At 57.8% G+C, this 17908-nt stretch overlaps 1 protein-coding gene across 2 annotated transcripts in view; it reads left to right on the forward strand.

Annotated features, from left to right (window-relative positions):
* Positions 1-17908, forward strand: part of GRM4 (glutamate metabotropic receptor 4) — a 106831-nt gene that overhangs the window by 62837 nt on the left and 26086 nt on the right. Inside the window, exons 3-5 of one of the 2 annotated variants that reach the window (XM_028120600.1) lie at positions 6759-6894; positions 9923-10077; positions 12165-12305. In XM_028120600.1, coding sequence (XP_027976401.1) covers positions 6759-6894; positions 9923-10077; positions 12165-12305 — 432 coding nt within the window. The remainder of the gene's footprint in view (positions 1-6758; positions 6895-9922; positions 10078-12164; positions 12306-17908) is intronic. The other variant, XM_028120601.1, reaches the window with a different exon arrangement.

Here is a 17908-nt window from a genome sequence, read left to right on the forward strand (position 1 = left end):
GGAACCAGAGAGCCCAGGTCCCCTGACTGCCCCCTCCGTGGGGGTGGGCTTGGCTGAAAGCAGGCTACTCTGGTGGGAGGCCTTTTCTCTCTGCCTGCCCTGGCTGCCAGGGTGGGCACAGCCCCCAAGTGGGGGTGCTTGGGGGGATGGCAGAACGGTGGGGAAGGCTTATTTAGACAGGTGGAGTGGGGAGAGCCATCTGGTGGGGGGGCAGGGAGGTGTGGAGAGGAGGAAGCTGGGCGCAGGTGCAGTGTGTGTAAACCTGAGTCCCCTGGGGCATTAGGGAGACCCCCCCCCACTCCAGGTGGGAAGTCTGGCTGACTGACTCCCCCTGGGTGTCCCTTAATGAAGTGCCTGCCCTGCCGGTTTCTGCCCGTCCCCATCCTCAGCCAAGCTCCCCGGATCGTCCGTGCTGATGGAGGGAGCCAGGTGTGCACAATCCCGGGCAGCGGAGGACAGACAAACGAGGTCATTTCAGCAGCGAGCTCTCACTTGAGGGTGGGATTTACAGGTCCCAAGTGTTTTCTATTCCTGGCTCGCAGGCAAGGCAGCAGCTCCTAGGGAAACGTCAGAGCAGAGTCCAAAGCGGCCTCTGCCTCCTAAGCTGCACGGCCTGGCCTGAGCCCCCTGTCCTCTAGGACACACCAGAGTGGGCCGAGGGGATGCCGCCCGCACCTCCCGCCCTCACTTCACCCTGCTGGTTTCCTCCTCTGCCTCCACGAGGTTCTCTGCCACTTCGAGTAGGCTGTCTGAGGGTAGGGGCTCTGGCCCCCTCACGGCTGCGTCCTAGTGTCTGGAACTTGCCAGGCACCTGATGAGCTCAGTAAACATTTGTTGACTGCATGAAGGGAAAGCAGTGGTAGCACGCAGGCAGGGTGTGTTGGCCAATGCGTGGTGAAGCATGGAGAAGCAGGCAGTGGGCCCCGCACCCAGGGAGCTGTCCCCTGCCACTGTGTGCTCCTGCCGGCCAGGAGGGCTGTCCCCTTGCGCTCCTCCTTTGGCCGATCCTTCTCTTTTCTGGTCTTGTTTTTCCCAGCTAGACCGTGAGCTCCAAGGGAGGGAGCTTCCTTGCTATCATTTCTCAGCATCTGATTGTGCCGGGAACTGAGCAGGGCACTTCTCGAATGGGAACGCCTGAATGAATGCCTGAATGAATGAATGCACCAATGCACAGACCCAGCCTTGCCCTTGGGGAGGGCAGTGGGGGGCAGGCACTGACACAGGTACACCGGCTGGACCTGGAGAACACCCGGAAGGGTTATCGGACCGCAAATGGAAAGGGCTCAGAGACCACAGAATACAACAGGAAACCAGGATCAAGTTTTGCTAGTGGAGTCTCTATGTCACATTCAAGTCAGGGCAGGTGCCTGGAGGGAAAGATAGGACTTCAGGAGCCAGAAGGCTGGCGGGCACCCCACCCGCCTCCCCTCCAGCGCACTATGGATGCCACTGGGCTGGGAGTGGCTGAGGGGCTCCATTTCACAGACGAAAAATGGAGGCTGGGGTGTGTCCCGGTGTTCTCCATCAGGCAGCACGCATGAGGCCTAGAACACTGTCATTGCGGCTTTGTGTGTGACAGGAGTTTTGTCTGGTTTGGGTTCTGGGGTCCACGTTCACTAAGCATTGACATTTTGCCATATTTGCCTCTGATCATTATTTAAAGAAAGAAAGTGCGGATTGTCTAGAAGCCAACTCCCCCTCTCCCCGCCCCCCTTGCCCTGTGGAGACTTTCTCAGTCTCATTATTTTGCTTCCCTCCCTTGAGGTGACCACGACCCTGAAGGTGGTGGGTTCCCTTCTTGCCCTTGCTTAGTCACTCAGCGTGCATTTATTGAGCACCTACGTGCCCAGCACTGTTCTAGGCACTGGGGAGGTTGCAACAAGTGCAACGGACAGAAGCTCCTGTCTTCACACAGTTTTTGCTCATATGGGTGTGTATCTCCGTATATGCTAAGTCTTACTATAAGTGGCCTTTGAGTTTCTCATAAACAGGCCAGATCACTTTGCGATTTGCCTTTTTGATCAACTTCCGGTTCTCAGGATTTTTGTTGTGCCAAAACGTGAGAGCTGTTTTCTTTCCATTTACAAACACCACAGTCTATCCGTTCTTCTGTTGTAAAATACTTAGGTCATTTCCGTGTGTTTGCTGTTTCAAACAGTGCTGTGGTGCCCGCCTGCGTGGGACTCCTGGTGCCCCCGTGCGCGGTTCTGCGGGAGGAGCGCCGCAGGGGGCGTGCCACCACACTCCACTTTACTACATGTCGCCATGTGGTCTTCAAGGGGTTCGGTGGACCCTCCTCCACTGAATGGTCCAGCTTTCCGGGAGCAGCCGCAGGGCCTTGAGGGATGGGATCATCCTTGGTCCGTTTTGACCAGTGGGAGGGGAAGGTGTAGAGAGAGGGCGGGCTGGGCACTGGAGGTGGGGCCCAGGGAGGTGAGGGGATGCCCCAGCATTCACTGCTGGTTCAGTTGGCGTTGTGACAACGCAGGCCAGAAGCCACAGAGGGCTGGCCTGGATTTGAAACCCCCTGGTGCCGGGGCGAGAGCCTCAGCTGGAGGGTGGGCTCTGCCCCAGCTGCCGTGTGCCCCTGGGCCAAGGGCCGCTCCTGTCCGGCCTCCTTCTCCTCGCTCCCTGCCCAGCTTGGGCCCGGAGATCTCTGAGGTCCCTACGCCTCCATGTGCTCACATGTGCTTGGCAAGTGGTTGTGGCTTCGTGCCCATGGCCCTGCGAGTGGATGCACTGACCTGGTGGACAGCAGAGCTTGTAGTTGGCAGCTGGGTGCTTGCTGGGGATCTGGGAGGTTGGGGTGTGGAGTGAGGGGCTTGCTAAGGGGGGCTTTGGGGGAACCCCAGACTCATCCATGCCCCTTGCCTTCTTGTGATCCTGTGCCTGGAGTCTGAGAGAGGAAGAAGGTTCTAGCTTCTGAGCAGAGATAGGGAGTGGGCTTGTTCCTTGTTCTTTAGGTTTAATTCAATTCTGTTTACTGTCTGTATTTTATCCAAAGAGAGAGGCCACGGGGGGAAAGGAGTAGGGGTGCAGAGAAGGGTGCCCTCCCTGGTAGAGAGGTTTCAAGAAGGAATCCCAGGCGGGTGTTAGCCACGGCCCCCACGGTGATGGTGATGGATCTGCAGCAGCAGGGCTGGCGGGCAAGAGGGCTGGCGGGCTTGGCATGTGATTGGGGTCTTTTGGGGCAGGGGAGGGGCTGCAGGAAGTAGGGGTCCGCAGAGACCCAGTGACCCAGGCCTTTTCTTTCTCTGCCCCAGAGAGGGTCTGGACACAGACCCCGATTGCAGCCCCACTTCGGGCTGTGTGACCTCTGGGGGGCTACCCAGCACGTCTGAGCCTCAGCCCTCATCTGTAAGATGGGACTATTAGCCCCTGCCCCGGGGGGTGTGAGGACTCCCTGCCAGGCTTGCAGGGGCTGCTTCAGTAAATGCTGGGCCCTCGGGGGCTGCTCTGGTCCTCTCTGGCTGCCGCGGGGGCTGGGAGGGCAGTTGAGGTAGAGGCTGTGCTACTTGCTGCTGGGAGCTTGGGTTTCATACTCCAGCAGAGCCCCTGGTGAGCCAGCCGCTTAATCCCTATTCTGGGGTCCTTGAGCAGCCAGGCTGACATTTGGGCCACAGTGCACCAGGATCCTGTGGGTACTTGGCTTCTCACCTCGGGGCAGTGACAGCAGTGGGCACTTCCTCCAGAGCAGGCCATGTGCCCAGACGTGCCCACGTCTACGGGCCGCAGGTGTTTCCTTGACCTTGTCCCCCAACCCCTTCTCCACATGGCCTGAGCCGTGGCACAATAGACTGGCTGAGGGGCTGGCTTCGGGAGCCAGATGGCCTGTCTTCAAACCCCCACCCTACCCCTGGCTATCTGTGTGACTCTGGGAAGGCCCTTAACCTCTCTGTGCCTCAGTTTCTTCGTCTAGAACTTGGATGTGCCGATGACACCCCAGTTGAATGAATCCATGTAAGATTTGCAGAGTTATATGCAACACGCAGTAGATGCTTCTTAAACGTTCCCTGGTATTTTTGAGCTCTGCCGAACCCCCCAAACTCCCCTCCAGCCGCCTCCTTCTCTTGTGGTTGTAAGAAGTATCCTGCTCAGACCATACTCCCGTCTCACGTACCTCGAGGCTTACTCACATTCCAGCTGACGGAGCTGTGGTCATTTAATTCTTCTTCCCCCCAGAGAAACGAAGCGTGCAAGATATGACCTGGACTGTCGGTGGGGGTGGGGGGGCGGGACCCCCCCCCCCCGCGGATCCTCCTAGGGGGGCATGGCCCAGAAATAAAACCTGATCTGCAAGTTTCTTTCCGTTTGAGGACAATTAACTCCCATTCCATGCTTCCCTCCGTTCTGCCCCTGGCCCCCCTCTTCCCTCCTGGAGCCAGGTGGCTCATCCTCACCCCCTATCCAGCCGCTTCCCCTTGTCCATCTGTCTCTCCAGATGGGGGGGAAATGTCACAATTGGCCCACTTTCTAACTGGAAAGGAACCATATGGAGGGTTTAGACAGAAGCGGAGCGTCTGCCCAGCCACCATTAGGGCAAGGCCCGAGCTGTGGGCAACAGAAGGGCTCCCCTCGGCTCTCTCTGTGGGACCCACGTCTGGAGAGACCAGTCCTGCCCAGGGACCATCCTTCCTTCTTTCCCTTCCCCAGGAGCGCCTGGTGGCCCTGGTCTTCTCTACTGCTTAGGACTTCTTTGGTGCCTTAGGAGAGAGCCAAGGAGCTTGGCCAGCCTGCAAGAGGCAGAAAGTAAGGGAGGTGGGTTCTAGTCAGGGGCGGGGGCAGAGGGCCATGGCTGCTTTGCCAGCTGGGGAGAACCGGAGGGTCCCCTTCCTGGGGATGGGGATGTGAGTGCGTGTGTGTCATTTGGCCCCAGGCCTGGCAGGTGCCCGGCACAGAACAATCCCCCTTCTAGTGGGTGTACCTTGTTTCTCCCCAGAATGCCCCCTATCTGGCTGTGTATGCCTCTTCCCTCAGACTCAGCTCAGGGTCACCGCCTTTGGGCAGCCTTCCCTGGTCGCTACCTCCCTGCCCAAAGGTAGAGGCTCCTTCTTGAGTGGGGCTGGGTGTTGGCATTTCTCCTGGTGGGGCCAGTGGCTGGGCCTCCCACAGAGGGGCATGGAGCCTGTGCAGGAGCATCAGGGGGCCCCAGCATGTGCCAAGAGACCATTTGGAGGCCCAGGGGTAGCAGCCAGGTACCCAACCGAGGTAGATGGTTTGAGGCATTGCTGGGTCCCCGAGGGATCGTGTTTGGGGTGGAGCTGGACTGAGACCTTTGAGTAGGACCCGGAGGAGACTGACAGTCTTAGATAAAGGATCGGCTTCATTAAGAATAATCCCCCATGCTTTTCTATCAGCTGAGTCCTGACTCTGCCACCTGGGGCGCTGGGGTTCTTAATCCAGGGAGGCTCCCTGCTCTGTATCGCAGTAGGGGCAGGGGACTGTGTGGCTTTGGGCAAGCTACTTCTCCTCCCTAGGATCCTCGTCTGTCCAGGGCTGTTGATAACAGCAACAGTACTCCTCAAATGCTTTCGTACCAGGAGGTCAGCTGGGATTTCAGTGCATGGAGGACACCTGTCCCCTGCCCGCACTGGACGCATGCTTAAGGCTAGGAACTGGCTGGGTGAAGTCTAAAGTGCTCCCAGGGTTTCTGTGAGCCCCACAGCCTGGGTGTGAATCTGGCCCTCGAGGTATTGACTCTGTGTTCTGGATGCTTCCGCCGGCCTGGGGGCTGGGCTTCTTGTAGGGGAACGAGCTCAAGAGATAGTCAGGCCCTGGCCCCTGGCCCCTCCTCCAGGAGCCAGCTAGGTGGCAGTGGGCCAGAGGAGGAGAGACGGGAGGGCTCCCAAAGAGCCCCCCCCCCCGACCCCTTCAGAACTCCTCCGGTCACTCCATTAGAATGGCTTTCCTGGGGGCTCTTAAACTGGGACTAGGGGGAGAGGCGTCAAGGCACGCTGTGGGAGCTGGGGAGCCCCACCTACTGAAGAGCTTGGAAAGGAGAGCCTAGATGACCTGGAGCGATGGGGCTGGGATGGACGGGTGTGAGTCAGCAGCTGTGTGCAGTGCTCTTGTCAAGGGCCCTGTTGATGAGCACGTGATCCGGGGACAAGAGCCCTGGGAGGTGCGTGTGGATGTGGGTGCATGGTGTGCTGATAGCCCAGGGTGAGCAACGTGCTCTCTTCTTAGATATACTCCTCCAAAAAAACCTTATGAGGTGGTTTCAATGAAAATAACCATCATTTACTAAGTACTCCCTGTGTGCCAGATATTCTTGTATTTATGTGCACTAACTCGCTTAGCTTTGTAACGACCCTGTGAAGTAAGTAGTATTACCTTCACTTTATAGATGATGTATTTGAGGCACAGAGAGGCTCAGTAACCACCCTGAGGTCACACAGCAGTAAGTTGCAGAGCTGAGATTTAAATGCAGGCCGTCTAGCTCCTAAACAGGATGCTGTATTGCCTCTTGCTGGCAGCCTCTGTTTTATATAGGGGGGATACTGAGGCACAGAGAACTGAAGTGACACGCCCAGGGTCATCCAGCTGGTGAGTGGTGGAATCCTAAGTTGTACCGTGGCTGCTCTCCAGCCTGGGCCTGGAGATCAGGACGTGGGAGCTAGGAGTCTGGCTGGGGGGCCGTGGGCAACCCCTGGCCTCCGTCTCCTGGAGGGAGTGTGTGTTGGGGGGTGTGGGGTGAGACGGGGAGAGACTGGTGCTGCCTGGCTTCCCCCGGGGCTGACTGGCACCCCTTCCCACAGGGGGCGTGTGCATCGCTCAGTCGGTGAAGATACCGCGGGAACCTAAGCCCGGGGAGTTTGACAAGATCATCCGGCGCCTCCTGGAGACCTCAAACGCCAGGGCGGTCATCATCTTTGCCAATGAAGATGACATCAGGTGAGAGCGGGCTGCAGCCGGGTGGGGGTTGGGAGCCGGTCACGGGGAGAGCTATGGGTCCTGCTGGACACCTTCCTAGACAAGCCCGACCCCACCGTAGGATCCAGAGAGGTGGGGTGGGAGACCCCTCAGGTTGGGACACAGGCTGCTGCTAATGGGCACGCCTCCCCGTTTCCTGCATCCATTCTACCAACTGGGGATGGTAAGCAGGTACTTTAACAGCGGAGCTAAGACCCTGGGCTTTCAGCCAAAGCACCTAGGTTCTAATCCTGTTCTCCTTCCTCCTAGCTGTGTGACCTGAGGCAAGTTTCTCAACCTTTCTGTGCCTCTTTTCCACTTAAAAAATAAGGGGGGGGGGCTAAAGATGCCTGCCTGATAGTGTTATTTGAGAACTGAATGCAGGAACGTGCATAAAGGGCTTAGAGCCGAGTCCGGCACGCAGCAGGTGCCCAGGGCATGCAGAGCCGCTGTCAGCCCCTGGCTCCCCTCTTTGGATAACGCTTGGAGTAGTGGGAAGAGGCCTGGGCTGTGGGTCCAGTCCCGGCTTGGGTACACACTCACGGTGGGCAGTATCGTCCCCTCCCGGGGCCTCAGTCTCTGCATCTGCAGAGGAAACAGGTGGACTTTTGTGTGCTAGGATTAGGCAGTGCAAATGCTGGGCCAGCCCCGCTCTCTGCACGTCTGCTTCTGGCCCTGAGTCAGAAGCTCGGGTGCACTGAAAAGCACCCGTCTTAACCCACTTCCCTTCCTCCTGCCTCTTCCCTTGCTACTACCTCTCAGACTGACGTCAGAGCCAAGATGGGCCAGGCGTCCGCCATTGTCCTGTTCGGCGGGGAGAGACACAAGCTCTGAGCTCGGGGAGCCCCAGTCTGAGGGGAGACACAGCCCTGCCCTCAGGGAACCCCAGTCTGAGGGGAGACACAGCCCTGTCTTCAGGGAGCCCCAGTCTGAGGGGAGACACAGCCCTGCCCTCAGGGAGCCCCAGTCTGAGGGGAGACACAGCCCTGTCCTCAGGGAGCCCCAGTCTCAGTTGGGGGAGACAGCCTTGCCCTCAGGAGCCCCAGTCTGACGGGGGGTCGGAGGCACAACCCCTGCACTTGCGGAGAAGGATAAGACAGTAGATGTGGTCCTCCCCAGACCTCCTCCCTCAGTTGGCTGGCCTGAGGTGTCAAGCCTGCTGTGCCCCCGGCCTCCCCTGCCCTCCAGCCCAGCCAAAGCTGCCTGTCTGCCCCTGCCCCCATGTGTCTCCCTCCCTGTTGCTAACCAGTGTCCGTCCGGGTCCCATTCTTTCCAGCACTTTCCCCACTTGGTAAAGACCCCATCCTGGACCTGAGTTGCAGCAAAACATATCTCCCCCTTGGAGACATTGCCAGGTCCCTGCAGGGATAGAGTGGGAAGTTCTGGAAGATCATTAAGGCCACAAAAGCCAACAAGACCAGCTCTAAGGATGGTGTCTGAGGCAGCGAAAGGCTGGGAAGGGGGAGTCAGAGGCTGCTGAGCCCAGGGGCTGCTCCTGACCCCCTCAAGGTTTACAGGCCCCCTACATTCTGCCTCAGGACATTCCTGTTGCCCACAGGTCTGCCAGCTCCTGGAGCAGGAGGGTTCCTTCAGAAGTCCTTTCCCTCACTTAAATCACCGGTCCCTGCACTCCTGTCCCCCCCCCACCCCCAAAGCCCGGCACTCAAATCCCACCCCCCACCCAGAGGTGCGCCCCTCTCCAGGCCTGCTGCTTAGCTCAGATGGACCCGTGTCCTGGGAAGGGCGGATGAAGTCACTGGGCCTCGTGTCCTAGACAAGAGGCACCTAGGGGAGGGACTGACTCCAGAGGGAACTGGCAGCAGGAAGTGGGGGGGTAGGCAGAGGCATTTCTGGAAATCCACTGCATTTTCAGAAGCAAACAGAAGTAAAAATAAACCCAGGTGACTTTGCAGGGAGGGAGGCCTGGGAGCTCTGGTCGGCTCTGGCAGGCCAGATGCAAGTGGGTATTTATAGGGCTGTGGGTGTGGCTTCTGGGAACAGCGCCCCCCTCCCCATTTTTGTGCCCTGGGCGGTGGGGGCTGCAATAGGTTTGGGAGTCTGGGATTGTCAAGAGTCAGGAGCTACTGGAGAAGGGGCATGAGCTCTGGGGCCTGGAAACCTGTTTCTCCCTGACAGCCCTAGGCTGTCCTGCCCCTGCCCCGGCTCAGCAGCCACTCCCAAGCCCTGGTGGCTGTGTCCCAGTTTCTAGTAGCACAGCCTCTTGCTTGCTGTGTGATCCTGAGCAAGGTGCTCCCCTCCTCTGTGTTCCAGTCTCCACCCCCCCGCCCCACCATGGAAGGAGCTGGGTTGGGGGTATTCTGCCCAGTCCTTGCTGGTTTTCTCCTCCCTGAGTGCCTCCTGTGGGCGCCTCTCTGTGCTGGGCTCTCGGGTGCCTGATTTGATGACAACGGCTGTCACAGTAGGACTGTGGAGGGGGTGAGCACCTGCCTCGCACCCTTTCATCCATCCAGGAGGGTGTGGGAAGCAGCTCTTCAGAGGCCCTAGGCTTTTGGCCCAGAAAGAGGTGGGGCGGAGAGGGCTCTGCTGGGAGGGGAGCAGCGAGAGCAGAGGGCTAACGGCGTAGACAGGTATGTGTGTGTGTGTGTGCGCGTGTGCGTGCACACATATAAATGTGAGGAGACCAGATGTGGCTGTGGGATTAGGGCCAGGGTGGCAATGAACCTGAGGACACAGACTGAGTAGGTGTAGTGCCGGGGGCCTGAGTCAGATCCGGGGTGTGCACGCACCTAGGGAAACAGCTATGGTCTTACAAGGACAGATGTGGCCCTAGGGGCAGGAGTGGGTGTGTGTGGGGGGGGGCTAGAGAAAAGTGTGGGCCAGGGGCCGGAGGAACCATGGGCCTGGGGGAACAGGCATTGGCTATTCGGGGGACATGTGTGCGCCTGGGGGGAGTTAAGCCAAGGGCCCCCGCGAGCTGGGGGTGGCCAGGGCGGGGCAGTGGCGGGGCAGACACGGCTGGGCTGGGCTGGGCTGGTGTGTGTTCCCACAGGCGTGTGCTAGAGGCGGCGCGGAAGGCCAACCAGACAGGCCACTTCTTCTGGATGGGCTCGGACAGCTGGGGCTCCAAGAGCGCACCCGTGCTGGACCTGGAGGAGGTGGCCGAGGGCGCTGTCACTATCCTCCCCAAGAGAATGTCTGTACGAGGTAAGCCCGGCAGCCCCGGACTGCGCCCCCCCACCTGCTCCCACTGTCCGTGTGTTCCCTAGCTGTTCCTTCTTACTGTCCCCCTACTCCACTCCTCGCCCACTCCTCATCTTCCCGCATCCTGTCTTTCCTCTTCCTTGGCCCACACCCTCTTTGTGCTGATGCTCGAGGCTGGGTGGCCTTACTAGTTACACTTGACCCAGCAGGATTCAAATCCAGATTCAGGAGCTTTCTTCTCCCTTCTCAGATATTTTTGGGTGTGGGAGGTGTATGGCACATACAGGAAGCTTATTTACTAAGGACTTTTCCTTCATCTACACACCCTTCCATCCCTTCTCCCATCTGGGACTGAGAGCCAAGGCCCTCACCCTGCCTGGGGCACGTCCTCTGTCAGAAGGGCCTGGGAGCTGCCAGCAGGAGAAAAGAAGAAGGTGATGTGCCAGGTTCTCCCTGTAGGTGCTGCCTGGGTCTGGCAGGCCCTCGGTGGTGTCGGGGTTGGGTCTATCCTGTCTGGCATCCCTTCCTCTTGGGGCAGAACCCACAGTCACCCTGGGCAGGACCGGTCGGTCTGCTCTGGCCGGAACCTCACTGTGAATGAGGCGTGAAGTTCCCATTAGTGGCCCAATTTGGCAGGGACCTCCCTGTCCTCACCACAGGGGAGGCAGGCTCCTGGGGCCTTCTCCCCTGCTCCTGCGTCATTAAATAGAGGCCAGCATTGATGTTGCTGGGAAGGCCTGCAGACATCTCTCTCTACCGAACTTTCTAAGAGACCAAGGCCTGAGCACGGGAGGCCCTTGCTCAAGGTCACAGGCATGTACTCCCTTTACCCCGAGGTAGAGGCCGCAGAAGTTCCCACATTACCCTTCTCAGCCTCGAGCCGTAATAAACACAAAACAGTAGTGACTATGGCTACCGGGAGACATCTCATTTAGTCTTTCCAGCGACCCCATAAGACACTTTTTCCCACATTTAGTAAATGAATACATTAAGGCTCAGAGAAATGGAGCGACATATAGTGGCTATTAAGTGGCATACTTGTCTGACAAGTCCCTTTTCTCTCTGTGATATTAGAGAAGACTTTGAGCAGTGGTTCTCATCCAGGGGGTGATGTGACCCCCCAAGGGACATATGACAAAGTCTGGAGACATTTTTGGTTGTCTCAACGAGGGAGTGGTGCTGCTCGACATCCTGCCCCCCACAACACATAATGATCCAGCCCTAAGCATCAATAGCGCCAAGGCTGGGAAAGCCTGCCCTCGCCCAGTCCCTCACCAATGTCAGCATTCTCCTACAGCTCCCACAGTCACAGAGCCCCCACTTGAACCCTGCCCTAGTGTGGACCCTACTGAACTTTCAGGCCTTCTGGCCCACCCCCAGCAGCTCGGTCCATGATGCACGTTCCTGGGAACGGTCATGGATGCAGAAGGGGCACTGGGTGGGAGAGAGCAGGCACTTTTCACTCGCCAGCCTGCCCGCCTTGGGGTGGGGTTTTCTGGGCTTAGAGCAGAGGCGGTGAGTCCGCTTTGGAACATCTGGAGGAAGAAGCTGTGTCTGTCATTGATGGAGAAGTTCTGGACTGGAAGACAGAAGATCCAGGCCCTCCCTGGTCTTGCTGTGTGACCTGGGTCATCCCCTGCCCTCTCTTGTTTGGTCTCCTCTTCCCAACCAGAGAGCACAGGTGCTCCCAGCTTTGGTCACCACCCCCACCAGCCTCTCTGCTCTAATCTCTGGACCCCCAGGTGGCTCCTTCTCAAAGAGGCCCGATATTAGCATTTTGGTGGTTAAAAGGCCAAGCAGGAGGCATCCTCACCGCACACTTCTCTTCCATAAAGGCAGCAGTTGCAAGATTACACATGCTTCCCCTGGGACTTAATACAGTTCTTTTCATTTTGAATGAAATGAAGTGCTCCACATTTTGTTTTTGCCGGCTGGGCCCTGGATCAGAGGCTGTGCTCTCCCCTTCCTCCCTCCCTCTGCCTGGGCCATCTCTAAACGGGGGGGGGGGGGGGGGGGAGTGGAAACAGGGAGGGCTGGGGGCAGGTGGGGAAGGCGGGGCGCGAGGCCCTGACGTCCTGGTTCCCTGCCAGGCTTTGACCGCTACTTCTCCAGCCGCACGCTGGACAACAACCGGCGCAACATCTGGTTTGCGGAGTTCTGGGAGGACAACTTCCATTGCAAGCTGAGCCGCCACGCGCTCAAGAAGGGCAGTCACGTCAAGAAGTGCACCAGTGAGCACGCGCGGGGCGGGGCCAGGATGGGCCCTGGGTCGGGGGTGGGCCTACCACCCGAGCGGGGCGGGGAGAGGGGCTGGTGCCTGGGGGCGGTGCTGGGGGACCCACGGGGCGGGGTCTGAGGGAGCGGGGGCGGGGCCTTTCACACCCAAGGCCTCCGGGGTGGGAGGGCTTAGAATCCTAGGAGCCGTGGGCTCTCAGCCATCGGTGATGCTGCTGGGGGGAAAGCAGTTCTGTCCGGCCTGTGGCCACTTTGGGGTTCATCTGAATGTACCTAGGATGAGCCCACAGAATTGACCCCAGCTGCCCCGTGTGGGAGTCCAGATGCTCACTGGTCTGAGCATTCTGCAGAAACCATCTCTAACCCCCTCACGGTTCCCGCAGTCATTCAACAAACGCCAGTTTGACTTTCAGGGTGTGCCCGGCCCTGTTCTAAGCACTGTGGATATAGCACTGAACGAAAGAGTCAAAAATCTCTTGGAATTTTTATCCTAATAGGAAAACGTTTAAACAAGATAAATAAGTGAACTATATAGAATATGTCAGAAAGAAAATGTGCAGTAGAAACAACTAAAACAAAGAGATGGCTTTCCTGTAAAGGTTACATTTGAGCAGAGTCCTGAAAAGGATAGGGAACGGGCCACAGGAGGATGGGACAATGGGTCCATTCTACAGATTGGAAAATAGAGGCTCAGGTGGGTAAAGGGACCTGAGTTCCCATAGATGGAAAGTGGTGGAGCCCGATTTGAACCCAGGTGGGTCTGAGCTCTAGGCCCTAAGTCCCCTAGGGTAGCCATCATGGTGTGTCCACATTTGGACACATTCAGATGTGGGTCCCTCTGTACTCTTGGTCTGGGCAGCTCTGCAGCAGAACCTTGCCTCAGTGACTTTGAGGGAGCTCTGGGTGTCTTCAACATGAGGAGTGGTACCTGTGGGAGGATGGTAAACTCCCTTTTGTATCCTCCTGGACTGATCAGTGTAGCTTGGGCAGAGGGCCAGATGAGCAAGGGGCCACTGGCCTGGGTGTGGGGACACGCTGTGTGGAATCTTAGGTGGTGGGGAGATTCCCCCCAGGGCCAGGGGAGGAGGAAGCTGGATGAGGTTGGTGGGCATGTGGGGAGGATGCTGCCCTCTGGTGGCCAGGGCCCTCTGGGAATCAGAAATATTGGCCATTTAGGACCATGGGTCCCTCTCCCCTCTGCCTCCCTGGGGCCCAGCAGGCATGCTCACGTGTGGGTTGTACGTGGTAGTGTGTGTGCACACACGGGTGTGTGTGACTGTGTGTGCATGAGTCAGTATGTCTAAGAGAGAAGGGGTATGTGTGCGTTTGTCTGATGTAGGGACTTATGTTTCTGGGTTAGCCAATAACCATAAATACCACTGCTTGTTGTGCATCTACTGTGTTCCAGATGCTTTAAAGGGCATTATCTCATTTTGCTCTTACAACAGATTTAGGGGCTTTTGTGATCCCCATATTATAGAGGAGCATATGGAGAGTCAGAGAAGCCAAGTTGCTTGCCGAAGGCTGCACAGCAAATGCCTTCATCGGGCAGTAATCACAGCGGAGGTTGAAGAAGTGCAAACTTGACAGCATGGGAGACTGAGCGTTCGTGGGTAGGGTGACCGTACATCTTGGTGACTCCTTTTCTCCTGGCCTAATTTTAGAAAAATCCCGTTTATCACTATTTTTTAAAGATTTATTTATTTATTTTAGAGAGAGAGAGAGAGAGAGCACTAGCAGGAGGGACAGAGGGAGAGGGAGTGAGAGTCTCAAGCGATTCCATGCTGAGCACGGAGCCTGATGCGAGGCTCGATCTCCTGACCCTGAGATCACGACCTGCGCCAAAACCAAGAGTTGGATGCTTAACCATCAGCGCCACCCAGGTGCCCCTAAAACCATCCCTTTTGTTCCTAAAAGTGCCTAAATGGGGTAGAAAATTGTATAGTCACCCTGATTATAGGTCACCGGACCTGGCTTGAAGATGGGGATGGGGGAGACTGGAAGTGGGGTCAGGATGGGTCACTGGGGTCTCCTGTAACCTGCCTGCCAAGGGCGAGGGGCTCTCTGGAGTGACTTCTCGGTCTGGGAGGGGCAGGAGTGGGGAGGGCCTTGGTCAGCCCCTGTAGGCTCTACCCAGACTCGAAGAGCTCGGGTCAGGATTCGCAACTGTCTCCTACCTGGCTGGTGAACTGGGGAGAGGGGTACCTCTCCGCAGCCCTAAGGCGGGATGTTTGGGTTCTCAGAGCCGGCAGAGGAAGGAGGGCGAGAGCACAGTTCGGAAGAGCGTAGAGCTTCACTGTGAGCCTAAGGCAAACTCTGTGACCTCTCTGGGCCTTTGCTTTCTTATCTGAGGAATGGGATTGATGGTGAGCCAGCCCAGAGGGTGTCTCGGGATGGAAATGAGAAAGTATGGAGGCACTTTGTGAACTGGAAAATGGTGGCTCTCAGGCCTGGCGGTGCATTGGAATCGCCAGGCAGCTTTGAAAACTATAGTGGCCCCCCACCCCCAGACCCGTTCAGTCAGAACCTCAGGGGTGGGGTCTGGGCTATGGATTTTGTGAAAGCTCCCTGGATGATTTTATGTGTATTGAGGGCTGGGAAGTCTCCAAGCCTGGTTCGCAGTGAATGTCCTGGGGCTTTTTTTAAAGCTACTGATGCCTGACCCCCAGACCTTGCCAGTGAATTGGTCCTGGGTGCAACCTGGGCATCGGGATTTTTTTCAAAGTGCCCCAGGGGGTTCTACTGTGCAGCAAAGTATGGGAGCCCCTGGCTGGGAGGGAGAGACAGTGATGGGAGGGAGGATGTATGCACCCCAGGAAGGAGGGAAGGTGTGAGCAAAGCAGCAGAAACTGGAATGAAGAGGGGGTATGCATCACAGGGAGGGGTGGAAGGACAGTGCCTTACAGCTGCATCTGAAGCCCCAGCAGGGGCTGGTAAGGGTCCTGGTGTGACCCCAAGTCAGGCGCAGTGAGCCTATCCATCTTGGGGTAACGTGAGGAGCAGGGCTGCTGCTGGGAATGTTTGTGGGACCTGAAGACCACCCTGGGTGAGGGCGAGGCAGCTCTGGCTTCCCATGGCCCTGCCCGGGTTTGAGCCGAGCCGCTCCCTTGGGAGAGTGTCTTAGGCCAGGAGGGCTGGGGTGACGCCCACGGAGGGCTGGCTCTGCACTGGGCACCTGGTGGGAGGCAGGGGAAGGACTCGCCCCGGGTCTGGATCTGACTCTGTGTCCTCCCTGCTGTGTGAGCTTAGATGGGTCATTTAACCTCTCTGAGTCTCCGAGAAGACAGGAAAGTCACCGCCCATCTCAGTGGCTTGTCTCGAGGATTGGAGATGAAGGTATGAAGAAGCTGGCTGAAAGATGGCATGCGTGATGGGTGCTGGTAAAATGGTTGTTGATAGGGAAAGGGAGTGGGAGTGATGGGATTTCCAAGTCTGTTGGGACCAGTGCTGTGTGTCAGCTGTAGGATCCTGGGTGAGGGAGGGCAGTTGGTATAGGCTGTTGCAGGTGCAGCACCCATTCTACAGAAGAGGCTCCTGAGGCCATTTGAGAACATCACAGCCCTAGAGAATTGGCAGAACTGGCTTTATACCCAGGCAGCCTGGCTCTAGAGCTGGTGCCCTGCCCTCCCCCTCCTCCAGCACCCCCCCCTCTTGCCCCCAGCCAGCCCAGGCACGCTCTGTGTTCTCCTCTGACCCCTGCTCTGTCTCCAGAGCCTGGCTTCCCACTCACTTCTTCCAGGATGCCTGCCTCTCCGCCCTGGGGGCCTTGTATTGGCCCACTCTGGTCCCCTGGATGCTAGCAGACTCCATGGTTGGCCTCTGCCTGTTTCAGTCCCACAGGCTGCTCCTGGAGGGCACTAATTCCTTGGCACCTCCAGCCTGCCTGCCAAGGGCTGGGCAGAGAGCTGCTGCGACCTGAGGAAGCCTCAGAAGAGCCACAGAGGCCGGCGATTGGCGATTGGGCTGGTGTGACTCCAAGTGGTAAGAGGGAGAGGGTATCACACGTTCTTTCTCAGCCATACAGGCAGGAGGGTCCGGCAGACCTGTGTGACCTCGGCAGGGCATCATACCTCTCGAGGCCTCAGTTTCCTCATCTGTAAAATGGGAATCGTATTACCCACGTCCATCCCCCCAGAGCCCCGCCCCCAGCAGAGCTACCTTGCTCACCTTTTCCCAGAGAAGGGGTCGGAGGTGATCTGCAGGAAGCACCTGCAGATTGCCCAGGGACCGCCCCACACCTGAGCCAGGGAGGGGTCACTGAGTGGGGGGTGGTCTTTGCAGCCGTCAAGGCCCAGGGGAGGGCAGCACCTGCCTCCGTCTCCGTCTCCCTAAGGAGCACGCGGAGAGGGTTTGGGAATTAAAGCCGTAAACAAGGCAGATGTGGCATCCATCTTTTTGACAGCACAGCCAGCCAGGTGATGGCTGAGCAGAGGAAGGCCCAGTTTATGAGGAAACAAGAGAAATTTACTGCCTGCTCTTCCCAGGGGCTGGGAGCTCCGACAGGGAGGGGGGCTGCATGGCAGCTGGGGATGTGTAGGAGACTCCTGTCACCCGCCTGCGCTAGCAGCCACGACACCACCACCAGTAATATTAACAGCTAGTAGTTATATTGCATTTATCACTTGTCAAGCCCTGTTCTAGTGTTTGGCGTTTAACCTTCACAGCAACCTATTTTACAGATGGGGAAACTGAGGTACAGAGGGGCTGAAGACTTGCCCGAGGTCACAAGATCGTAAGTAACAGAGCTGGGATTTGAACCTGGGCAGTCTGGCTCCAGAACTGTCCTGCCTCAGAGCAGCTGATAATCCTAGCCTCAGGGCCCTCCTGGCTATTCCGGCCTGGCTTTGAAGGATCTGCCAATCTACACATTCCCAAAGGGACCTGAGAAAGCCTCCTTCCTGGGGAAAGGAAGGGGGACCAACATTTGAAATTGCCCGTTATCTCTGGTGGGTGCCAGGCTGTGCCGCCCATTAGAGGAACTCGCCTTTATTCAAGCCATCAATCCCATGGAGCCCGGAGGGATCCTGGGCCCGTCCCTTCCGTGCTGCTTCTCCCTTGTTCCAGCAGGTTTCACTAAGAGGCTGATTGCGTGCCCGGCCCCTTGCTGGGCTCTGTGAGGGGGAGCTCCCACTGCCCCTGGGAGACAATTCGGCTCTCCAGACAAGGGGGTGGGTGGTGGGGTAGCTCTGGCAGTCAGTGCCTCGGGTCTCCAGGGAGGGCCCAACCATGAGACCAGAGAGAATAGACCCCAAGGAGCCCCTTGGAAGGAAATTGAGAGTTCTGGGAGCCCAGGGAAGTTGCACTTTTGAATAGGGAAGTCAGAAGTTCTCATGGAGTAGGTGATGCTGGAGCAAAGACCCAAAGCTAGTGAGAGAGCCCGGCATGTGGAGACCTGGGAACGAGCATGCCAGGCAGAGGGCACGACCTATGCAAAGCGTGCCTGGCAGGTCAGGGGAGCAGTGAGGAGGCCCGTGTGCTTGAAGCAGAGCGGGTAACAGGAAGGAGATGAGGTCAGAGAGGCGGGGTGGGCCAGCCCATCCTGGGGGCCCTGGTAGGCAATTTGTAGGGATTTAGTCTTTTCTCGTGAATGAGACAGAGT

The sequence above is a fragment of the Eumetopias jubatus genome, unplaced genomic scaffold (genome assembly GCF_037043125.1).
Source record: "Eumetopias jubatus isolate StellerSeaLion01/CBP00866 unplaced genomic scaffold, mEumJub1_p1.0 scaffold_6, whole genome shotgun sequence".
In the NCBI taxonomy this organism is placed as follows: Eukaryota; Metazoa; Chordata; class Mammalia; order Carnivora; family Otariidae; genus Eumetopias; species Eumetopias jubatus.